General features: G+C 33.5%; 1 protein-coding gene across 6 annotated transcripts in view; it reads left to right on the top strand.

Annotated features, from left to right (window-relative positions):
• The window catches only part of Dnai7 (dynein axonemal intermediate chain 7), a 73,421-nt gene that overhangs the window by 45,826 nt on the left and 10,014 nt on the right, over nt 1–17,581 (top strand). For 5 of the 6 annotated variants that reach the window (XM_048787321.1, XM_048787319.1, XM_048787320.1 and 2 more), the window contains 2 exons: nt 12,935–13,010; nt 15,565–15,725. In XM_048787321.1, the coding sequence (XP_048643278.1) occupies nt 12,935–13,010; nt 15,565–15,725 (237 nt within the window). The remainder of the gene's footprint in view (nt 1–12,934; nt 13,011–15,564; nt 15,726–17,581) is intronic. The other variant, XM_048787322.1, reaches the window with a different exon arrangement.

Here is a 17,581-nt window from a genome sequence, read left to right as displayed (position 1 = left end):
ATTAATTCTTGATTTTGTTTCTTGTGCTTTAGAAGTTGTTGAGGAATTCAGTTCCTAAGCTGAATTCTAGTAGGTGCAGGGTCTCTGGTCTAATGCCTAGGTTCTTGATCCAACTTGAGTTGAATTTTATGCATGGCGAGAGATAGGGGTTTAATTTCATTTTGCTACATATGGATTTCCAGTTTTCCCAGCACCATTTGTTTAAGAGGCTATTGTTTTCTCCAGTGTATTATTGTGGTGCTTTTGTCTAGTATGAGATAATTATATTAATGTGGTTTGACTCTGTGTCTTCTATTCTGTACCAGTGGTCTCCGTATCTGTTTTGGTGCTAATACCATGCCATTTTTGTTACTATAACCTGTAGTATAATTTAAGGTCTGGTTTGTGATGTCTCCTGCTTCACTTTTCTCACTAAAGATTGCTTGGGCTATTCTGGGACTCAGATTTCCAAATAAATTTTATGATTACTTTTTCTATTTCTATGAAAGAACATAATTGGAATTTTAATAGGAATTGCATTAAATCTGTATAGCATTTTTGGTATTATGTCCATTTTGATAATATTGATTCTGCCTAACCAAGAACATGGGATATCTTTCCATCTTCTAAGTTCTTCTTCAATTTCTTTCTTTAGTGTTCTATAGTTTTCATTGCAGAGGACTTGCATCTCTTTTTTGTAGATTGATTCCAAAATATTTAATTTTCTTTGAGGCTTTCATGAATGGTCTAATTTTTCTAACTTTTATTTCAGTTGATTCATCACTGATGTATAGGAATGCAATTTATGTTTTGGTATTAATATTATATCCTACTACTTTGCTAAATTCTTTTATGAGTTCCAGAATCTATCTGGTGGAATTTTGGAAGCCTTCTAAATGCAGAATCATGTCATCAGCAAATAGGGATAGTTTCAGTTCTTCTTTTCCTATTTCTATTCATAGCCTTTTAATTTCTTTCTTTTGTCTAATTGCTCTGGCTAGAGTTTCCAGGACTATGTTTTAATAGAAGTGATAAAAGGAGGGCATCCTTGTCTTGTTCCATTTTTTAGAGGGAATGCTTTCAATTTTTCTCCATTTAGAATGATGTTGACCTTGGGTTTAACATATATAGCTTTTGCAATGTTGAGGTATGTTGCTACCATCCCTACTTTTTCCTAGCATTTTGAACATAAATGGATGCTATATTTTATCAAATGCTTTTTTTGTGTCTTTTGAGATGATCATGTGATTCTTGTCTTTAAGTCTATTGATGTGATTAATTGCAGTGATTTCGGCATGTTGAACCAACCTTGCATCCCTGGATTGAACCCCATTTGATCATGGTGCAATATCTTTTTAATAGGTTTTGCATGAAATTTGCCAGTATTAAGAATTTTTCCATGTATGTTCATTAGGAATATTGATCTAAAGTTTTCTTTCCTCGATGTATCTTTGTCTGATTCTAGTATCAGGGTGATGCTGTCTTCAGAGAATGAGTTTGGAAGGGTTCCTTCCTTTTTTCTATTTCATGAAATAATTTGAGGAGGATTGTTAATTCTTCTTTGAGCAATTAGGAGAATTCAGCTGAGAATCTGTCTGGTCCTGGGCTTTTCTTTGTTGGTAGGCTTTTGATGGCATTTCAATTTCATTGCTTGAAATTGACGTGTTTAAATTTTCTGTGTCCTCCTGATTCAATTTGAGTTGGTAATATGTCTCTAGAAATTTGTTGAAGTCTTCAAGATTTTCTATTTTATTAGAGTATAAATTTTCAAAACTGTTTCTAATTATCATCTATTTCAGTAGTGTCTGTGGTGATATTCCTTGTTTATCATGAATTTTAGTAATTTTAGTTTTCTCTCCCTTTGTTAGCTTGGCTAAGGGTTTATCAATTTATTGATTTTTTTTAAAGAAAAAAACTTTTTGTTTTGTCTTTTTTTGGATTTTATTTTTGATTCTGGCTCTGACTTTAATTATTTCCTATTATTCTATTGCTTTTGGTGTTGTTTAGTTCTTTTTCTAAGGCTTTGAGATGTAAATGTTAGGTTATTTATTTGGTGATTTTCTATTTTTTTAACTAATGAGCTCAATGCAATGAGCTTTCTTCTTAGTACTGCTTTCATAGGGTTCCAGAGATTTTGATATGTTGCATCACTCTTCTCACTTACTTTTAAGTACTTTTTTATTTCATTGCTGATTTTTTCTTGCTATCCATTGGTCATCAAATAGTGTATTATTTAATTTCTAGGTGTTAGAATAGCTTCTATTTTCTATTTTATCATTGATTTCTAGTTTCATTTCATTATGATATCACTGAATGTAAAGTATTATCTCTCTCTCTCTCTCTCTCTCTCTCTCTCTCTCTCTCTCTTGTATTTGCTAAGAATTGCTTTGTGGCCTAAGATATGGTCTTATTTTAGAGAAGAATTCAGGTCATGTGGTACTGAGAAGATAGTGTATTCAGTCCTTGATGGATGAAATATTCTATATATGTCTAAATTATTAATTGTATTTTTTTAAATTCTATAGTGTCTTTATTTAGTTTTTGTTTAGAGGACCTATCCAGGGTGAGAGAGATTTGTTAAATTCACCCAGTATATTGTGTTGTGGTCTATTTGATTCTTGAAATTGAGAAGGGTTGGTTTGATGTACATAGATGCTCCATTGTTTGGGGTATAAATATTTATGCTTTTTGTGTCTTGTTGATGTATCTTAAGCAGCATTAAGTGTACTTCTTTGTCCCTTTTGATTAACTTTGGCTTTAAGTTCACTTTATCTGATATGAAGATAGAGACCCCTACTGGTTTAGAATTCCTTTGAAGATATTTTTTTTTTCTCATCCTTTTAACCTTAAGTCTATGGATATTTTTGCCCATGAGGTGAGTCTCTTGGAGATAGCATATTGTTGGGTCTTATTTTTTCAATCCAATCTGCTAGTCTATGTCTTTTGATGGATGAGTTTAGGCCATTTACATTCAATGTTATTATTGAGAATTTTTTATTCCCTGTCATTTTTATTTCTTTCTGGTTTTTAATTTGAATTAGTGTCTGATTGCCTGTTCTTCTAGTGTAGTTCTTCTCTCTGCTGGTTTTCACATTTATTTTTCATTTCTTCTTTATGACATTTTATTGAGTATGCTTTGTGTAGTATAGGTTTTCTAGTTGTGAATTCTTTTAACTTTTGTTTATCCTGGAAGGTTTTTATTTCATCTTCCATTCTGAAGCTTAATTTTGCTGGATATAGTATTCTTGGGTGGCATCCATTTTCTTTCAGAGCTTGATATATATTATTCCAAGCACTCCTAGCTTTGAGGATCTGGGATCAGGATTGGTTTACCTCAAAATGTTACTTGTCATTTTTCTCTGGCAGCTTTTAAAGTTCTATTCTTATTATGTATGTTAGGCATTTTCATAATAATGTGCTTTGGTAGGGGTCTGTTGCAATTTTTTTTATATTTGGGGTCCTGCAAGCCTCCTGTATTTGAATTTCCATTTTATTCTTTAGGTTTGGGAAATTTTATGATATTATTTTATTGAAAAATATTGTGCATTCCTTTGGTTTGTATCTCTAAGACTTCATCTATCCCAGTAAATCTTAAATTTGGTCTTTTGAGGTTATCCCATATTTCTTTGAAGTTCTGTTCATGGTCTTTTAACATATTTTCTCCACAGTCAACTTTGTTTTCAAATTATATATTTTGTTTTCATTACCTAAAACTTCATCTTCCAAGTCATCTAGTCTGTTAGTGATGCTTTCCATTGAATTTTTAATTTGTTTTATTGATTCCTTAATTTTGAAGATATCTGTCTGGTTTCTTTTCAGAATCTCTCTCTTTATTGAAGTGATCTTTCACTTCCTGTACTTTCTCTCTGATTTCACTCCTTATGTTGTCCTTCACCTCACAGATCAGTTTAACTAAGTACAATCTAAACTCCTCCTCTGACATTTTTCCCAGTGTGGTGTCCATGGATTCTATTATTGGAGTATCTTGGTTTGTTTGGGGCAATTTGTTCCCTTGCTTTTTCATGATGTTTGTGTGTCTACCCATCTAATAGCATGGATCTGAGGCAATAGAATTTCAACCCTGTAGCCTTATTATGTCTCTGAATGTTTCTAGTATCTCACTCTTTATGAGGAGACAAACAACCAATGCAACAATATACAGCATTAAACTATATAGTTCCTGCTATAATGTCTACAATGATAACTGTGACAATAAACAAGTGATATGATCAGTTATTGTGTACAATAAAACAGTAAGCTTGCAAAAGGGTTTACAATTTCAATGGTGCACAGGGAGAGAACAGAAGTGATGTTAGATGTGATGATTATGAGGAAGGAAGAAAAAAGAAGTAGAAAATTAAAGGTAGAATGAAAGAGAACAATAGAGATTGGCTGTTAGTGGAAGAAAAGAGAGAAATAGAATGAGGGGAACCAGATAAAGAAGAGGAAAAAATATAGACAAAGTCGACATTTAAATAATTAAAAATAAACATAAAAGAATACAAAATGAAACTGAAATATAATAGTCAAACATCATAGTCCTCAAAAATCTTATCCATGAAAAATAACTGGCTTCAAAATGCTAGAAATGAGAAAAATATGAACATGTATTAATATCCATGAACAATTAAAGTCACACTTAAACAGAAAAAAAGGAAAAAATGAAAAAGAGAAAAATATTGTGAAAAGTTAAAGAATTGTTTCCTTTGCAGTTCAAAAGATTATCAACTTCCTTTCTCAACAGTGCTAAATGGGGTTGTCTGGAGTATGATGCTTGCTCCACCCTCAATGTGGGATTGCTAGAATAAGGGAGTTAATCCCATATGCAGGACTCCAGGAGGTGGGGTTTAGGCTTTGGTAGGCTCCAGGTTCTTCACTGAATGCCAATTGGTCTAGTGATTTTAAATTGGTACACCTCCAGAGCCCAGCAATTGTCAGTCCATGGTGGAAGACTGCCTCCTATGAGTTTCCCCTGGGTTCCACTTATGTAGCAGAAGAGCCAATTCTTAGTCCACTATGTCATCTTTGGACCCCAGGTGTCCTGGTGTTGAGATTCAGTCTCCAAATTCAATCTCTTCTGCCACCCCCCTTCCAAATTCCTGACCAGGCCCTCTCCCAGCAGGTCTTACAAGCAGCCAGATTGGAGGCAAAAGGAGAGAGCTGGATGAGTTTTCATGGTCTATTGTCTCCTGTGTAAACATTTCTCCATGTTTGATTTTCTCCTGGTCACTTATGGACACTCTATGTCATGCAGTATGGTTTTGCCAGACCTGTATTTTGGGCCAAAGTTAGGTTTGCTAGGAATCAGCCCCCTCAGCTGCTGGCCCCCATGCAGCAATTGCAAAATTGTTTCTTCCTCTGTCCTCCGCACACATCAAGGCAGGATGTGGTTTCTTTATATTGTGCAGTGGACCTTTCAGTCTAGTCAGGCAGTGTCTTTGATCTCTAAACTCTCCATACCCAGACATGCCTCATTCCTCCTAAAAATGCAGGTTCATTTAATTCCTTTATCCCTCCACTTTGCTCATGGAGGGTCAGCTCTGGATGGTGCCTCTGGCTGTGGCAGTGGCTGTGGCACTGGGCATTTCTTCCTTATTTTATTCTGTCCAACTTCCTGAGTCCCTGATCTGCTTTTACTGTCCAGTATTAAATTCCAGTAAAGTCCCCCCTACACTTTTTTTTTGTTCCCCCACCTTTCTGAGAAGCTGTCTGTCTGCTTTCTTGGTTTCATGCCATGGAGCAGCCAGGAAAGTGACCTCCTCTATTCTGCCAGCTTGAAAACCTCTCCTGGATTATTTGTTTCTTATTGTACATTTTTTGAGTTTAATGGTAAGGTATGGAGTATGGTATTCTTTTTACTACACTTGAGTATAATAAGATAATACATTGCTTGATATTCAGCCTCTTTTATTGCTTTGAAAGATTTATCCCAAATCAGGCTTTGGACTTACTCTGTAAGAGAGCTGATTATCAAATTTAAACAAATGCAAATTTAAATCATTTTACATTTTTGCCAGGCATAGTAGTTCGCCTGTTATTCCCAGTGGCTTTGGTGGCTGAGGCAGGAGGATCACAAGTTCAAGGCCAGCTTCAGCAACTTAGCGAGGCCCTAAGCAACTTAGTGAGACCCTGACTCAAAATAAAAAAATAAAAAGGTAAAAAGGGCTGGCGTGTGGCTTAGTGGTAAAGAACCTCTGGGTTCTATCCCCAGTACCAAAAAATAAAGAATGTTACATTTTATTAATGTATTAATTAAACATTATTAATGAAGTTAAATGGAATATATTCACACATGCATGCAATATGCATGAATCATATCCAGCTATCCTTCTTTGTACCCTCCCTTTCCCCATACTCTTCCTTATCTTTAGTAATAACTATTCTGCTTTCAGGTCAATTTCTTTTAGTTTCCACATGTGAGAAAGAATATGTGGTACTTATCTTTCTTTGTCTGGATTATTTCACTTAATGTGTTTTCCAGTTCCATACATTTTTTAAATGACAGTATTTCATTTTTTATGGTTGAATAATACCACCATTTAGTATTTATATATTTTTTATTCATCTACTGATAGGCACATAGAATGATTTATTTTGTATCTTAGTTGTTATGAATAGTGTCCCCAAAACCATGGGCATGTAAGCTCTCTTTTATGTTGATTTCATTCCTTTTTGCTATTCATCTATGAGTGGATTAGCTGAATCATATAGTATATTATATTTTTTGAGGAAGCTCCATAGTACTGGTAGTATTGGTGCTAATTTATATTCCCACCAACAGTGTGTAAGAGTTCATTTTCTCCACATCTTTTCCAGCACTTATTTTTGTTTTTCTGATAATAGCCATTCTAAGTGGGGTAAGATCATACTGCATTGTAGTTTTGACTTGCATTTCCCTAATGGCTAATGATTGAACATTAATATATTTATTGTCCATTAGTATTTTAAGAAGTATCTATTCAGATTATATACCATATTTAATTGGTTTATTTGTTTCTTACAGTGAATTTTTTGAGTATTTAATATTCTGGATAATAACCTTCTATTAGATGATTAGCAACCTGCAAATATTTTCTCCCATTCTGTAGGTCATCTCTTCACTCTGTTCATTGTTTCCTTTGCTGTACAGAAGCATTTTAATTTGATGTGATTCCATTTGTCAATTTTTGTTTTTCTTTCCTGCATTTTTGAAGTCACATCCAGAAAATTATTTCATGTACCAATATTTTAAAGTGTTTCAACTATGTTTTCTTCTAGTAGTTTCAGAGTTTTAGGTCTTCCGTTTAGATCTTTAATCTATTTTGAGTTTCTAACAGGGTGAGAAACAGAGTCAAGTTTCAGTCTTTTGAATATGGATGTCCAGTTTTCCCCAGAATCATTTATTAGAGAGGTTATCTTTTATCCTGTGTGTTTTTGCCACCTTTGTTAAGGACCTGTTGGCTGTGGGTATGTAGACTTCTGGGCTTTCTATTCTGTCCCATTGAACTGTGTGTTTGTTTGAATGTCAATACCATGATGTTTTGTTTATTGTGATTCTGCAGTATGTCTTGAAATCAGGTATTATGATGCCTCCAGCTTTGTTCATTTTGCTCAACATTGCCTCGGCTATTCAGGGTCTTTTGTGCTTCCATATGAATTTTAGGATTTTTTTCTTTTCATTCTGTGAAGAATATCATTTATATTTTGATGGGGATTGCATTGTATCTGTAGGTTTCTTTGAGTAGTATATACATTTTAACATTAATTTGTTCAGTCCATGAACATGGGAGATATTTCCCATTTTAGGGTCTTCTTCACTTTCATTGGTATTTTGTAGTTTTCAAAACATAGAGATTTTTCACATCCTTAGTTAAATTTATTCCTAAGGGTTTTCTTTAATAGCTATTGTGAATGGAATTGCTTTCATATTGCTTTCTCAGAAAATTTGTTATTGGAATATAGAAAAGCTATAGTTTTCTTTTTTTGTTGTTGTGTCCTTGTTAGGTTTAGGTAACAGGGCAATGCTGGCCTCCTACAATGAGTTTGGAAGGGTTCTCTCTATTTCAAGTCTATAGAATAATCCGAGAAGAAATTGTTTTATTCTTTTAAATTTTTGTAAAATGCAGCATTAAAACCACCCAGTCCTAAGCTTTTCTTCATTGGGAGACTTTTAATTACTGATTTAATCTCCTTACTGTTGTCAGTCTGTTTGGACTTTTTATATCTCTTTATTCAATTTTGGTGGGTCATAGATGTCCAGAAATTTGTCCATTCTCCTTATGAAGGGATGTTGTCCATTTTCAACTTGTTAGCATATAGTTTTTTAAAAAATAATCCCTAAAAAATAATTTATATTTTTATGGTATCAGTTTTAATGTTTCCTTTTTCATCTCTAATTTTTTAAATTTGTTTTCATTATTACTTTATTTTTATTGGCTAGTCTAAAGATTTGTCAACTATGATTTTTCTAAGAACCAACTTTTTGTTCCATTGATCCTTTGTATTTTTTGTCTCTATTTTTTTTATTTCTATGCTGATCTTTATTATTTCTTTACTTCTAATTTTAGGTTGGTTTGTTGATTTTCTTCTAGATATTTTGAATATTTTTTACTTTTTTTCTTGATCATCTTTTTGGTTTGATGGTTTATTGTATCGATAATGTTTAGTTCTTTTTCTCTTTTGTGTATCCACTCTTCAAGTGGGAGTTACACTTTCACATGCTATTATAGTGGGTAGTTATCCTTCTTAAATTTCTGGATGTAGGACTACCTTAAGCATTTTTTTTTTTGAGACTGGTTCTGATGGTTGTGAATTCCTTGCTTTTGCTTATTTTAGAAGATCTTTATTTCTTCTTCATTTGTGAAGGATAGCCTTGCTGGGTATAGTAGTCAGGTCAGTTGTAATTTTCTTAGGAGGAGGAGTTGGAATATATCGTTCCATTCCATTCCTTCTGCCAAGAAATCTGCTGTTAGACTAATTGGACTGCCATTAAATATGATTTGGTGATTTTAAAATTCTTTCTTTATCCTGTACCTTGTTTTTTTTTTTTTTTTTGTAGGAATCGAACTTAAGGACACTTACCACTGAGCCACATTCAATCCTTTTTTTTAAGACAAGGACTTCCTAAGTTGCTGAGGCTTACCTCAAACTTGTGATCCTCCTGCCTCAAACTCTGGAGTCCCTGGAATTACAGGCATTCACAACAATGCCCAGCTGTTCTGTAGTTTTGATAATTTGAGTTTACTATGCCATGGTGAAGATATTTTGTGGTCTTGTTTTTTGTTTGTTTTAAGATGGAATCTTATAAGCATAAACCACTACTTCTGGCTTATGTGAGGAACTATTAGCTCCCTGTATGTGGATGTTTATGTTTTTCCAAGATTAGGAAAGTTCTGTGCTATAATTCCATTGAAAATATTTTCTATGTCCTTAACTTTTATATCCTCATGTATGGGTATTACAAAGATGCAGTTGTTTTTTCATTTAATGGTTTCCCAGAGTTCTTGAATATTTTCCTTTTCCTTCTCCTCAACCCTTTCCTCTGTGTCTGATTGGGATATTTCAGTTGACTGAGACATTTCAAAAGACCTGTCTTCAAATTCAGACATTCTTTCTTCTACTTTATCAAGTGTCATTGCAGCTTTCAACTAAATATTAATTATTTGACTTATTGAGCTGTTCATTTCAAAGATTTACTTAGTTAGTTTTCAAAATCTCTCTCTTTACTGAATTTCTCATTCATATCCTGCATTATCTTTCTAGTTTCATTTAGGGTTTATTAGTATTCTCTTGGACCTCAAGATTTTTTATAATTCTTTTTCATTCTTTATCAGTTGTTCCATCCATTTTGATTTCTTTGGAATCTGTTTCTAAGAGTTCTGATACTTTGGAAGTATTATATTACTTTGTTTTCTAAAATATGTCTTGTATTTCTATGTTTATATTTATTTGCATATCTGGTATTGAACCCAGGGGAGCCACATCCCTAGCCCTATTTTGTATTTTATTTAGAGATAAGGTACCTCTGAGTTATTAAGTGACTTGCCAAGTTGCTAAGGCTGGCTTTGAACTCATGATTCTGCTGCCTCAGCCTCCTGAGCTGCTGGGATTACAAGTGTGTGCACCCAGCACTGGCTTTCTTAATAAATGTTTTGAACATGAATGGATGCTATATTTGAAGAAAAAACAAATGATCATATTAATTGGTGCATTAAAATCATTTGTCCATATTCAATACCCATTGACAATAAAAGCTCTCGGAAAAACAAGATGATAAATTTCTCAACTTGATAAAGAAGATCTATGTAGATCTAAAAATACAATGACATGGAACCACCATTTGACCCAGTTAGCCCACTCCTCAGTTTATACTTAAAGTGCTCAAAATCAGCACACTATAGTGATGCAGCCACATCAATGTTTATAGCAGCTCAACTCACAATAGCCAAACTATGGAACCAACCTAGATGCCCTTCAAGAGATGAATGTATAAAGAAAATGTCTGGAAAATATGTACACAATGGAATATTACTGACCGTTAAGGAAAAATGAAATTATGATATTTGCACATAAATGGATGGAGCTGGAGAAAATCATGCTAAGTAAAATAAGCCAATCCCCAAAAACTAAAGGCTGAATGTTTTCTCAGATATGCGGATGCTAATTCACAATAAGATAGGGAGGGCTAGGGAAGAATAGGGTTACTTGGATTAGGTAGAGGGGAGTGAAGGAGGCATCTAGAAGTAGGAAGGAGAGTTAAATGAATCAGACATTATTACATTATAGTACATATGACTACACAACTGGTATGATTCTACATAATGTGCAACCAAAAGAATTAGAAATTATACTCCACTTATGTATAACGTATCAAAGTGTATTATACCATAATGTCTAATTAGAGCAAATAATAAATATATAAGGTTAAAAAAATGGCCAGAGAGAGATAAAAGGAATTTTAAAAGACAATTAATAAAACTCTTGAAAAAAAAATTTACTAATTGTACTAAGTGCTTTTAGTTGTTATATCCTTTAGTCCTAGAAATAATTTATCTAAAACATTCAGTGTAATATATTTATTTTTATTGATTTTTTAAAAATAAATGACAATGGAATGCATTACAATTCATATTACACATGTAGAGCACAATTTTTCATACCTCTGGTTGTATATAAAGTATGTTCACACCAATTTGTGTCTTCTTACATGTACTTTGGATAACATTCCACCATCATTGTTAACCACCTTCCCCTCCCACCCCTCTGCCCTATCTAGAGTTTGTCTATTCCTTCCCTGCTCCCCCTCCCTACCCCACTATGAGTCAGTCACCTTATATCAGAGAAAACATTCAGCATTTGTTTTTTGGGGATTAGCTACCTTACTTAGCATTATGTTCTCCAACTCCATCCATTTACCTGCAAATGCTGTGATTTTATTCTCTTTTATTGCTGAGTAATATTCCATTGTATATATATGCCACATTTTTTTCATCCATTCATCTAGTGTAGGGCATCTAGGTTGGTTCCACAGTTTAGTTATTGTGAATTATGCTGCTATAAATATTGATGTGGCTGTGTCCCTGTTTTTAAGTCCTTTGAGTATAGACTGAGGAGAGGGATAGTGGGTCAAATGGTGGTTCCATTCCCAGTTTTCCAAGGAATCTCCATAGTGCTTTGCATAGAAACTCATAATAGGGCTCCATAAAGGTGGAAGCAGTGGTCACAATTATTATTATTGTTGTTATTATTGTTGTTATTATTATTATGAATCATGCATATTCACATTTTGAAGTGAGTGATCATGGTAGAACACAGGAAAACAGCAATGAGAGCCTGCAACCTTATAAGATTCATAGACCTGGGACAACAGATAGTAAGAGAAACAAAATATCCTTGGCATCTGCCACACTGGCTTCAAAGCTGGAGGAGGGGATGTTACAGTATTAATTTTAGAAGAAAGGAAACTGTCTGTGAGAAGGGGTGGGACTTACATTTATTAAGAGCCTATGCTATGCTATATTTTCACATGTCTTAGTATGAACTTAAAATAACTCTGGGAAGCAATTTCGGTATCTCAACTTATAGATGAGAATGCCAGAATTTTCTCTTTCATCTTAAATTTGTATTTTTTTCTTTCTATACTCTTCTTGTTTTTGTTATTTTCCTTATTTCATTGTTTCCTTTGTCCATTAATTTACTTATTAACTCCTTCATCTCAAAGAGCCAGAAAATAATTTATTCATTTTACAGAAATAAATATAATTTTAAAAAATCTGCTGTGTTGACTTCAGGTTACTTATCTAAACGGACTACAAACCTGTAAGGATTTTGGAACTTTGGAGTAGCTAGGATTGTCAGCATCCACACTGAAAGTTTGTTAAGACTCTCTTTTACCTTTACCCCTGCAAAGGGGATATATGCCCTCCCCCAGCTTTGAAGTCAGTGTGGCAGATGCCAAGGATATTTTGTTTCTCTTACTATCTGTTGTCCCAGGTCTATGAATCTTATAGGATTGCAGTCTCTCTTTCGCTGTTTTCCTGTGTTCTACCACGATCACTCACTTCAGAATGTGGCTGTACACCTTCTACTTTGATTCTTCTTTGTGAAGGAGGAAGTGAGTGCTCAGCACTTCCATCTACCCATCTTGAAATCCTAAGTAATGTATTTTAGAGCTTGCTTTGCTTCCTAGTTTCTATATTTTGTGCTTGTTTTTAGAGTACAATCTAAGCAGAAGAACTCTAGTTGAGAGCTCTTGTGAAGTTCAGTGGAGTTGTGCTCTCATTTTAATTGCTTTTAAAAATACTATAATTGTTCCAGTGTTATGCTAGAGTGTGTATGTTTGGGCCTTAGCATTAAGGTAGCAGACATCTGAAGTGGGGATTGGAACAGAAAGAAAATGACTCTGAACTCAAGAGGACACTAACAGTCATGTCCCTCTGTCCTTGTGTATTTATTTATTTATTTATTTATTTAATAGACTTCTGACAAGAAAGACTCTGAAGCTGAAAAAGGTGAACTGGAGATGAGATTATTAAGTGAATCGATTTCAGCAGGTATTCTAAATTACATTTTCATAATTTGACTTTATTGAGATTTTCTTCTTACAAAAGTAATACAAGGTCATTTCAGACATTTCAGACATTGTAGAAATATATTAAAGTAAAAATTTTTCTTAGTTTCTTCCCTGAGAAAATCAGTATTAATAGATTTATTTACTGTCTCTTTGGATTTTAATAAGATCATAGAATCCTATCATACAAATATTTTAGTTGAAAATTATTTTTTCCACTTAACATTATGTGATATACATAGAACACAATATACATTGTAAATAAATAATTAACATTGTTTTAAGTAAGAACATATGATAATTTCACTTTTTTATAGTAGCTGTATAATTCCAACCAAATAATAGAACATTATTCAAATCCCTATTGATAGCATTAAAGTTATTTCTACTTTTTATTTATACACAATGATGCAGTGAGTTTTCACAAGCACACATACACATCAGGAATTTCTCTACACTTTTGAGGGACTATAAGTTTTTGTATTTAATCTTGTCCTGTCAAATAGCAATTGGATATGTGAAAATGATCTTTTTTTAAAAAAATAGTTATTTTTTTATTACTGGGGTTTGAACCCAGAGACATTCTATCACAGAGCACATCTCCAGCCCTTTTTATTTGTTATTTTTGAGATAGAGTCTTGCTAAGTTGCTTAGGGGGTCATTAAATTGCTGAGGCTGGCTTTGAATTTGTAATCCTCCTGCCTCAGCCTCTCAAGTCACTGGGATTACAGGCATGAACCCAGCTAATTTGTCAATATTTCAGTTTGATATTTTTAAAATATTTTGTTAGCTATAGTTGGACACAATACTTGTATTTTATTTTATTTTTTTATGTGGGTGCTGAGGATCGTACCCAGCACCTCACACATGCTAGGTGAGCATTCTACCACTGAGTTACAACCCCCAATCCCTCAGTTTGATATTTATAGCTATCTTTTCCATGACTTGTATCAGTATTCTTCTTCCCTGATAACCTTTAAAGAACCTCTTTTCTATATATTTCTAAGCATGTTTTTCATGATGAGCCTCTTGTCTACTTTTTTACTTTTTCTAACACACCTTTGGTTTAACAATCACCTGGGCTTATATATTTATATTTTCTATAACCCTAACTGGGTAATTCTACTAGAAATAGGATATTACAGTCAGTTATTAAACTTCTGTCAATAATACTATGGCTTTATATGTAGTGATTCCCAAATAATATATATCATAATGATCTAAATGTAACCACAGGAATATTTCTTGCTTTCCTTTCAGGTGAATAAATTTTTAATTGAATACATTTAAAAATTGAAGACTGCAATGTATTCAATGAATGTACACAGGAAAAAAATTTTAGTTCAAAATTTCTTTGGTTATTTCCATTAATTTTCAGTACATGCTTTCCACAGATTAAATTTACTGCCATCCTAGTGTGCTTTCTTTTATGGGAAAGTAAAACTGCGATAATAAATAATACTAGCAGTTCCTGCACTTTCTCTATGTGTCTAGCACCAACTCTTTATGTATATTAACTCATTTTTCTGCCAAATTCTATTAGCTGCTACTATTATATCCATTTTATAGTTGAAAAAACTCACATAAGATGTTACTTAGCATGTCTTGAATAAGGTCACATAGCTAATTAAATGTGAAATCTTTAAGTGGTCTGACTTTTCTTCTAGAAGCATTTTGGTGAAGGGTGGGAATAGTCCCTGTGATATGTAACTTCCAATATTGCCTCTGATTGTGTACTGGATAAGGGAAATAATAGAATTTCCCATAGAATTTTGGAAAAATAGATATTATACAATCTGGTTTCTTCATTTTTCAAACCTCCATCCCTATTTATCTATGAGCTGGGCCTCTTTTTATTGAAAAAAATTCACTTTTATTTCATACATGGACCAAAATTTACTTTTTTATCATTTACCTTTTTTTTTTCTTTTGGAGTGTTAGCCCCATTATTTTTAATTTTAAGAAATTAGTTTGGACCCTATTAAAAAAGTGAAACACTTCATGAAAGGGCTTTGTTTTTCATTTTTCTCCATAGCAGTTTTACAAATAATAGATATTTTACTCATTTATCTCTCCCCTAGGAAAGCTAATATGAAGATCATAGTTTTTTGCTTATTTAGTTTTGTGCTGTAACCCCAGCCAGTGGCTAGCAGCAAGAAGTAACTCAATAAGTACTTGTTCAACATTAAAAAAATAGTTTGATAATTATCAAATTTTGTGTCAAACCATTTTTATCTTTTATATAAGATTTTTAAAAATAATAACACATGGTAATCATATGCATATTCCTAAAATGTTGGTATGAAAATATAAATACAAATATAAATGGAACCTGCACCTGAGCATCACACATGTGTATTCCCATCTCCATGATTAGCTCTGTGAATAGTTCTGAGTTATGCACTTTTTGCAAAGTCTTAGTAACTACTTACATAAAAACTTCCTTCATCGATATTAGAATTTTTTCTTTTCACTCCTAAGAAAATACAAAAATATTGTGACCTATTTAGAAATGGTATCAATCTGTTTACCTCTAGCACAGTTATACTTGATAGAGAATACTACTGAAAAGCCATTTATCTATGAAGACAATGAGGTGGATTTATGCCAATTCACAACTCTAGGTGGAGTGTACCACTTGGATATTTTGGAGCTTCCCCCACAGTATAAGCCAGTGAAGGGCTGGATGATTGTGCAAGTAAGTAAATTCTTTAATATAAATATAAGTAAAATAGTTGCTTATGCCTTTACTTCATATTGAATGATCTGAACATCTAATAAACTGTGAACACTATTAATCACAAAGAACAAATACTAAAGGACATTAACAGATTCTAAAACAATATGATTTTTTAAATTAGAATTCACATGTTAACTTAATTGTAAAAACCTATATCACTCATGTTTGAAAGTACTGAATTGGCCTTAATAATGATATTAAGACCAAAGGTTGGGAGACTTTTTCTGTGAAAGACCAGATGGTAAATATATTCAGCTTTGTGGGCCACACTAGCTCTGTTGAAAGCACTCAACACTGCTTTTATAGTGCTAAAATGACTGTGTGTAAACAAATGCACATGTTTGTGTTCTACTTCAATTTTATTTACAAAAAGCAGTGGCGGGAGGGATTTCTCAGGGGCCACAGTTTGTAGACTCATCTAGATCTGTGATTGAACAGAAACATGAGAAACCACTGACATCATCTGGGAATTTGCTAGAAATGTGAATTCATGAACCTCAAAGTTACTGAATCAGAAACCCCAATGGTGAGGCTCAGCAATCTGTGTTTTAACAAAACACACCCTGAAGTTTGAGAATCACTGGTATGAATCTTAATTATATAAAATGTGATCCAGTAGCACTGAACCAGCTGTGGTGGCATCACAAGGGGATATCTAAGAAATGCATATTTTGAGTGATCTCAGATCTATTGAATCTTCATTTTGACAAGAGGGATTTGAGAGATGATTCACATGCACATAAACATTTGAGAAGCACTGATTCAGGTGACACTGGTGCTGCCATTCACAGAACATGCTTGGAGTGATAAGAATACTGATGACAGAAGTTGTTATATCATCTTTCAAGGAGTTTCATACTCCTGTTTTATAAGTAATAACATTTTCACTGGTATTGACTTGGTTTCTTTTAACCTTATGGTGACTGCATCCAGAGCATACTGCCATATATTCCAAGTTATGCTGTCAGAGTCCACTCCTATTTTTCTTCTCTCCCTCCTTTCCCTTCTCTTTCTCCCTCTTTCTAGTAACTCAGTATATACACAGACTACCAGTTACTTCTCACACACAATCCCATCCATTAAGGACTTTGGTGCATTGTTTAAATAAGTATTTCTCAGTGGGTCGGTTTTTTTTTTTTTTTTTTTTTTTTGTAGTTTGGAGCCTTTGTAGAAGACACTTTTTTTTCCTTGTCACCCCCCAACAAAATTTTAAAACCAATTTTGATATTGCCATTCTTTCCCCTTTCTCCCCACATTTAATAGAGCAAGCCTGGGAGAGATCATCTGGTATGTAATTTCTTCAAAGGATGTATTTGAATCTTCTTTCCATACTTGAGGAACCACCCAAAAAGCAGGGTAGTTAAAGGGAGGCCTTCAAAGCTATTTATCCATCAAAAATTTTATGTGCTTGAATTTTATGAGAATGTCCTCATCCACCTTCACTTCCTGCTCTGGTTGGAACCCAAAATATCCTCCTTCACACTCATTTTTCTTTCTCTTGCAACAAAGAGGACTTCCTCCTTTTTTCCCAAGATTTTTTTCAACAACTTCTTACTTTCTCTAGAATCATGCCTCGACCACTGTTTCTCTGTTTTATGATATTTTAAATTTTCCCGTTTCCTAGATGCTTCTCTGATACATTCTTAAAATACACAAATCTCCCTTATCCTAGAAAAATCTGCTGTTGGCTTTACTTTCACCCTCTCGTTTCTATACTTCTTGAAAGGTTATCTACACTTCTTTTTACCTATGTGTCCTTCCTGAGGTTTTAGTGTGTAATTTGGAGTCCTGTAGATCTGGTACTTCCTTGCAGT

The sequence above is a fragment of the Marmota marmota genome, unplaced genomic scaffold (genome assembly GCF_001458135.2).
Source record: "Marmota marmota marmota unplaced genomic scaffold, marMar, whole genome shotgun sequence".
Taxonomy (NCBI): Eukaryota; Metazoa; Chordata; class Mammalia; order Rodentia; family Sciuridae; genus Marmota; species Marmota marmota.
The sequence above is the reverse complement of the archived record's forward strand: the minus strand, read 5'-3'. Positions and strand labels throughout refer to the sequence as shown.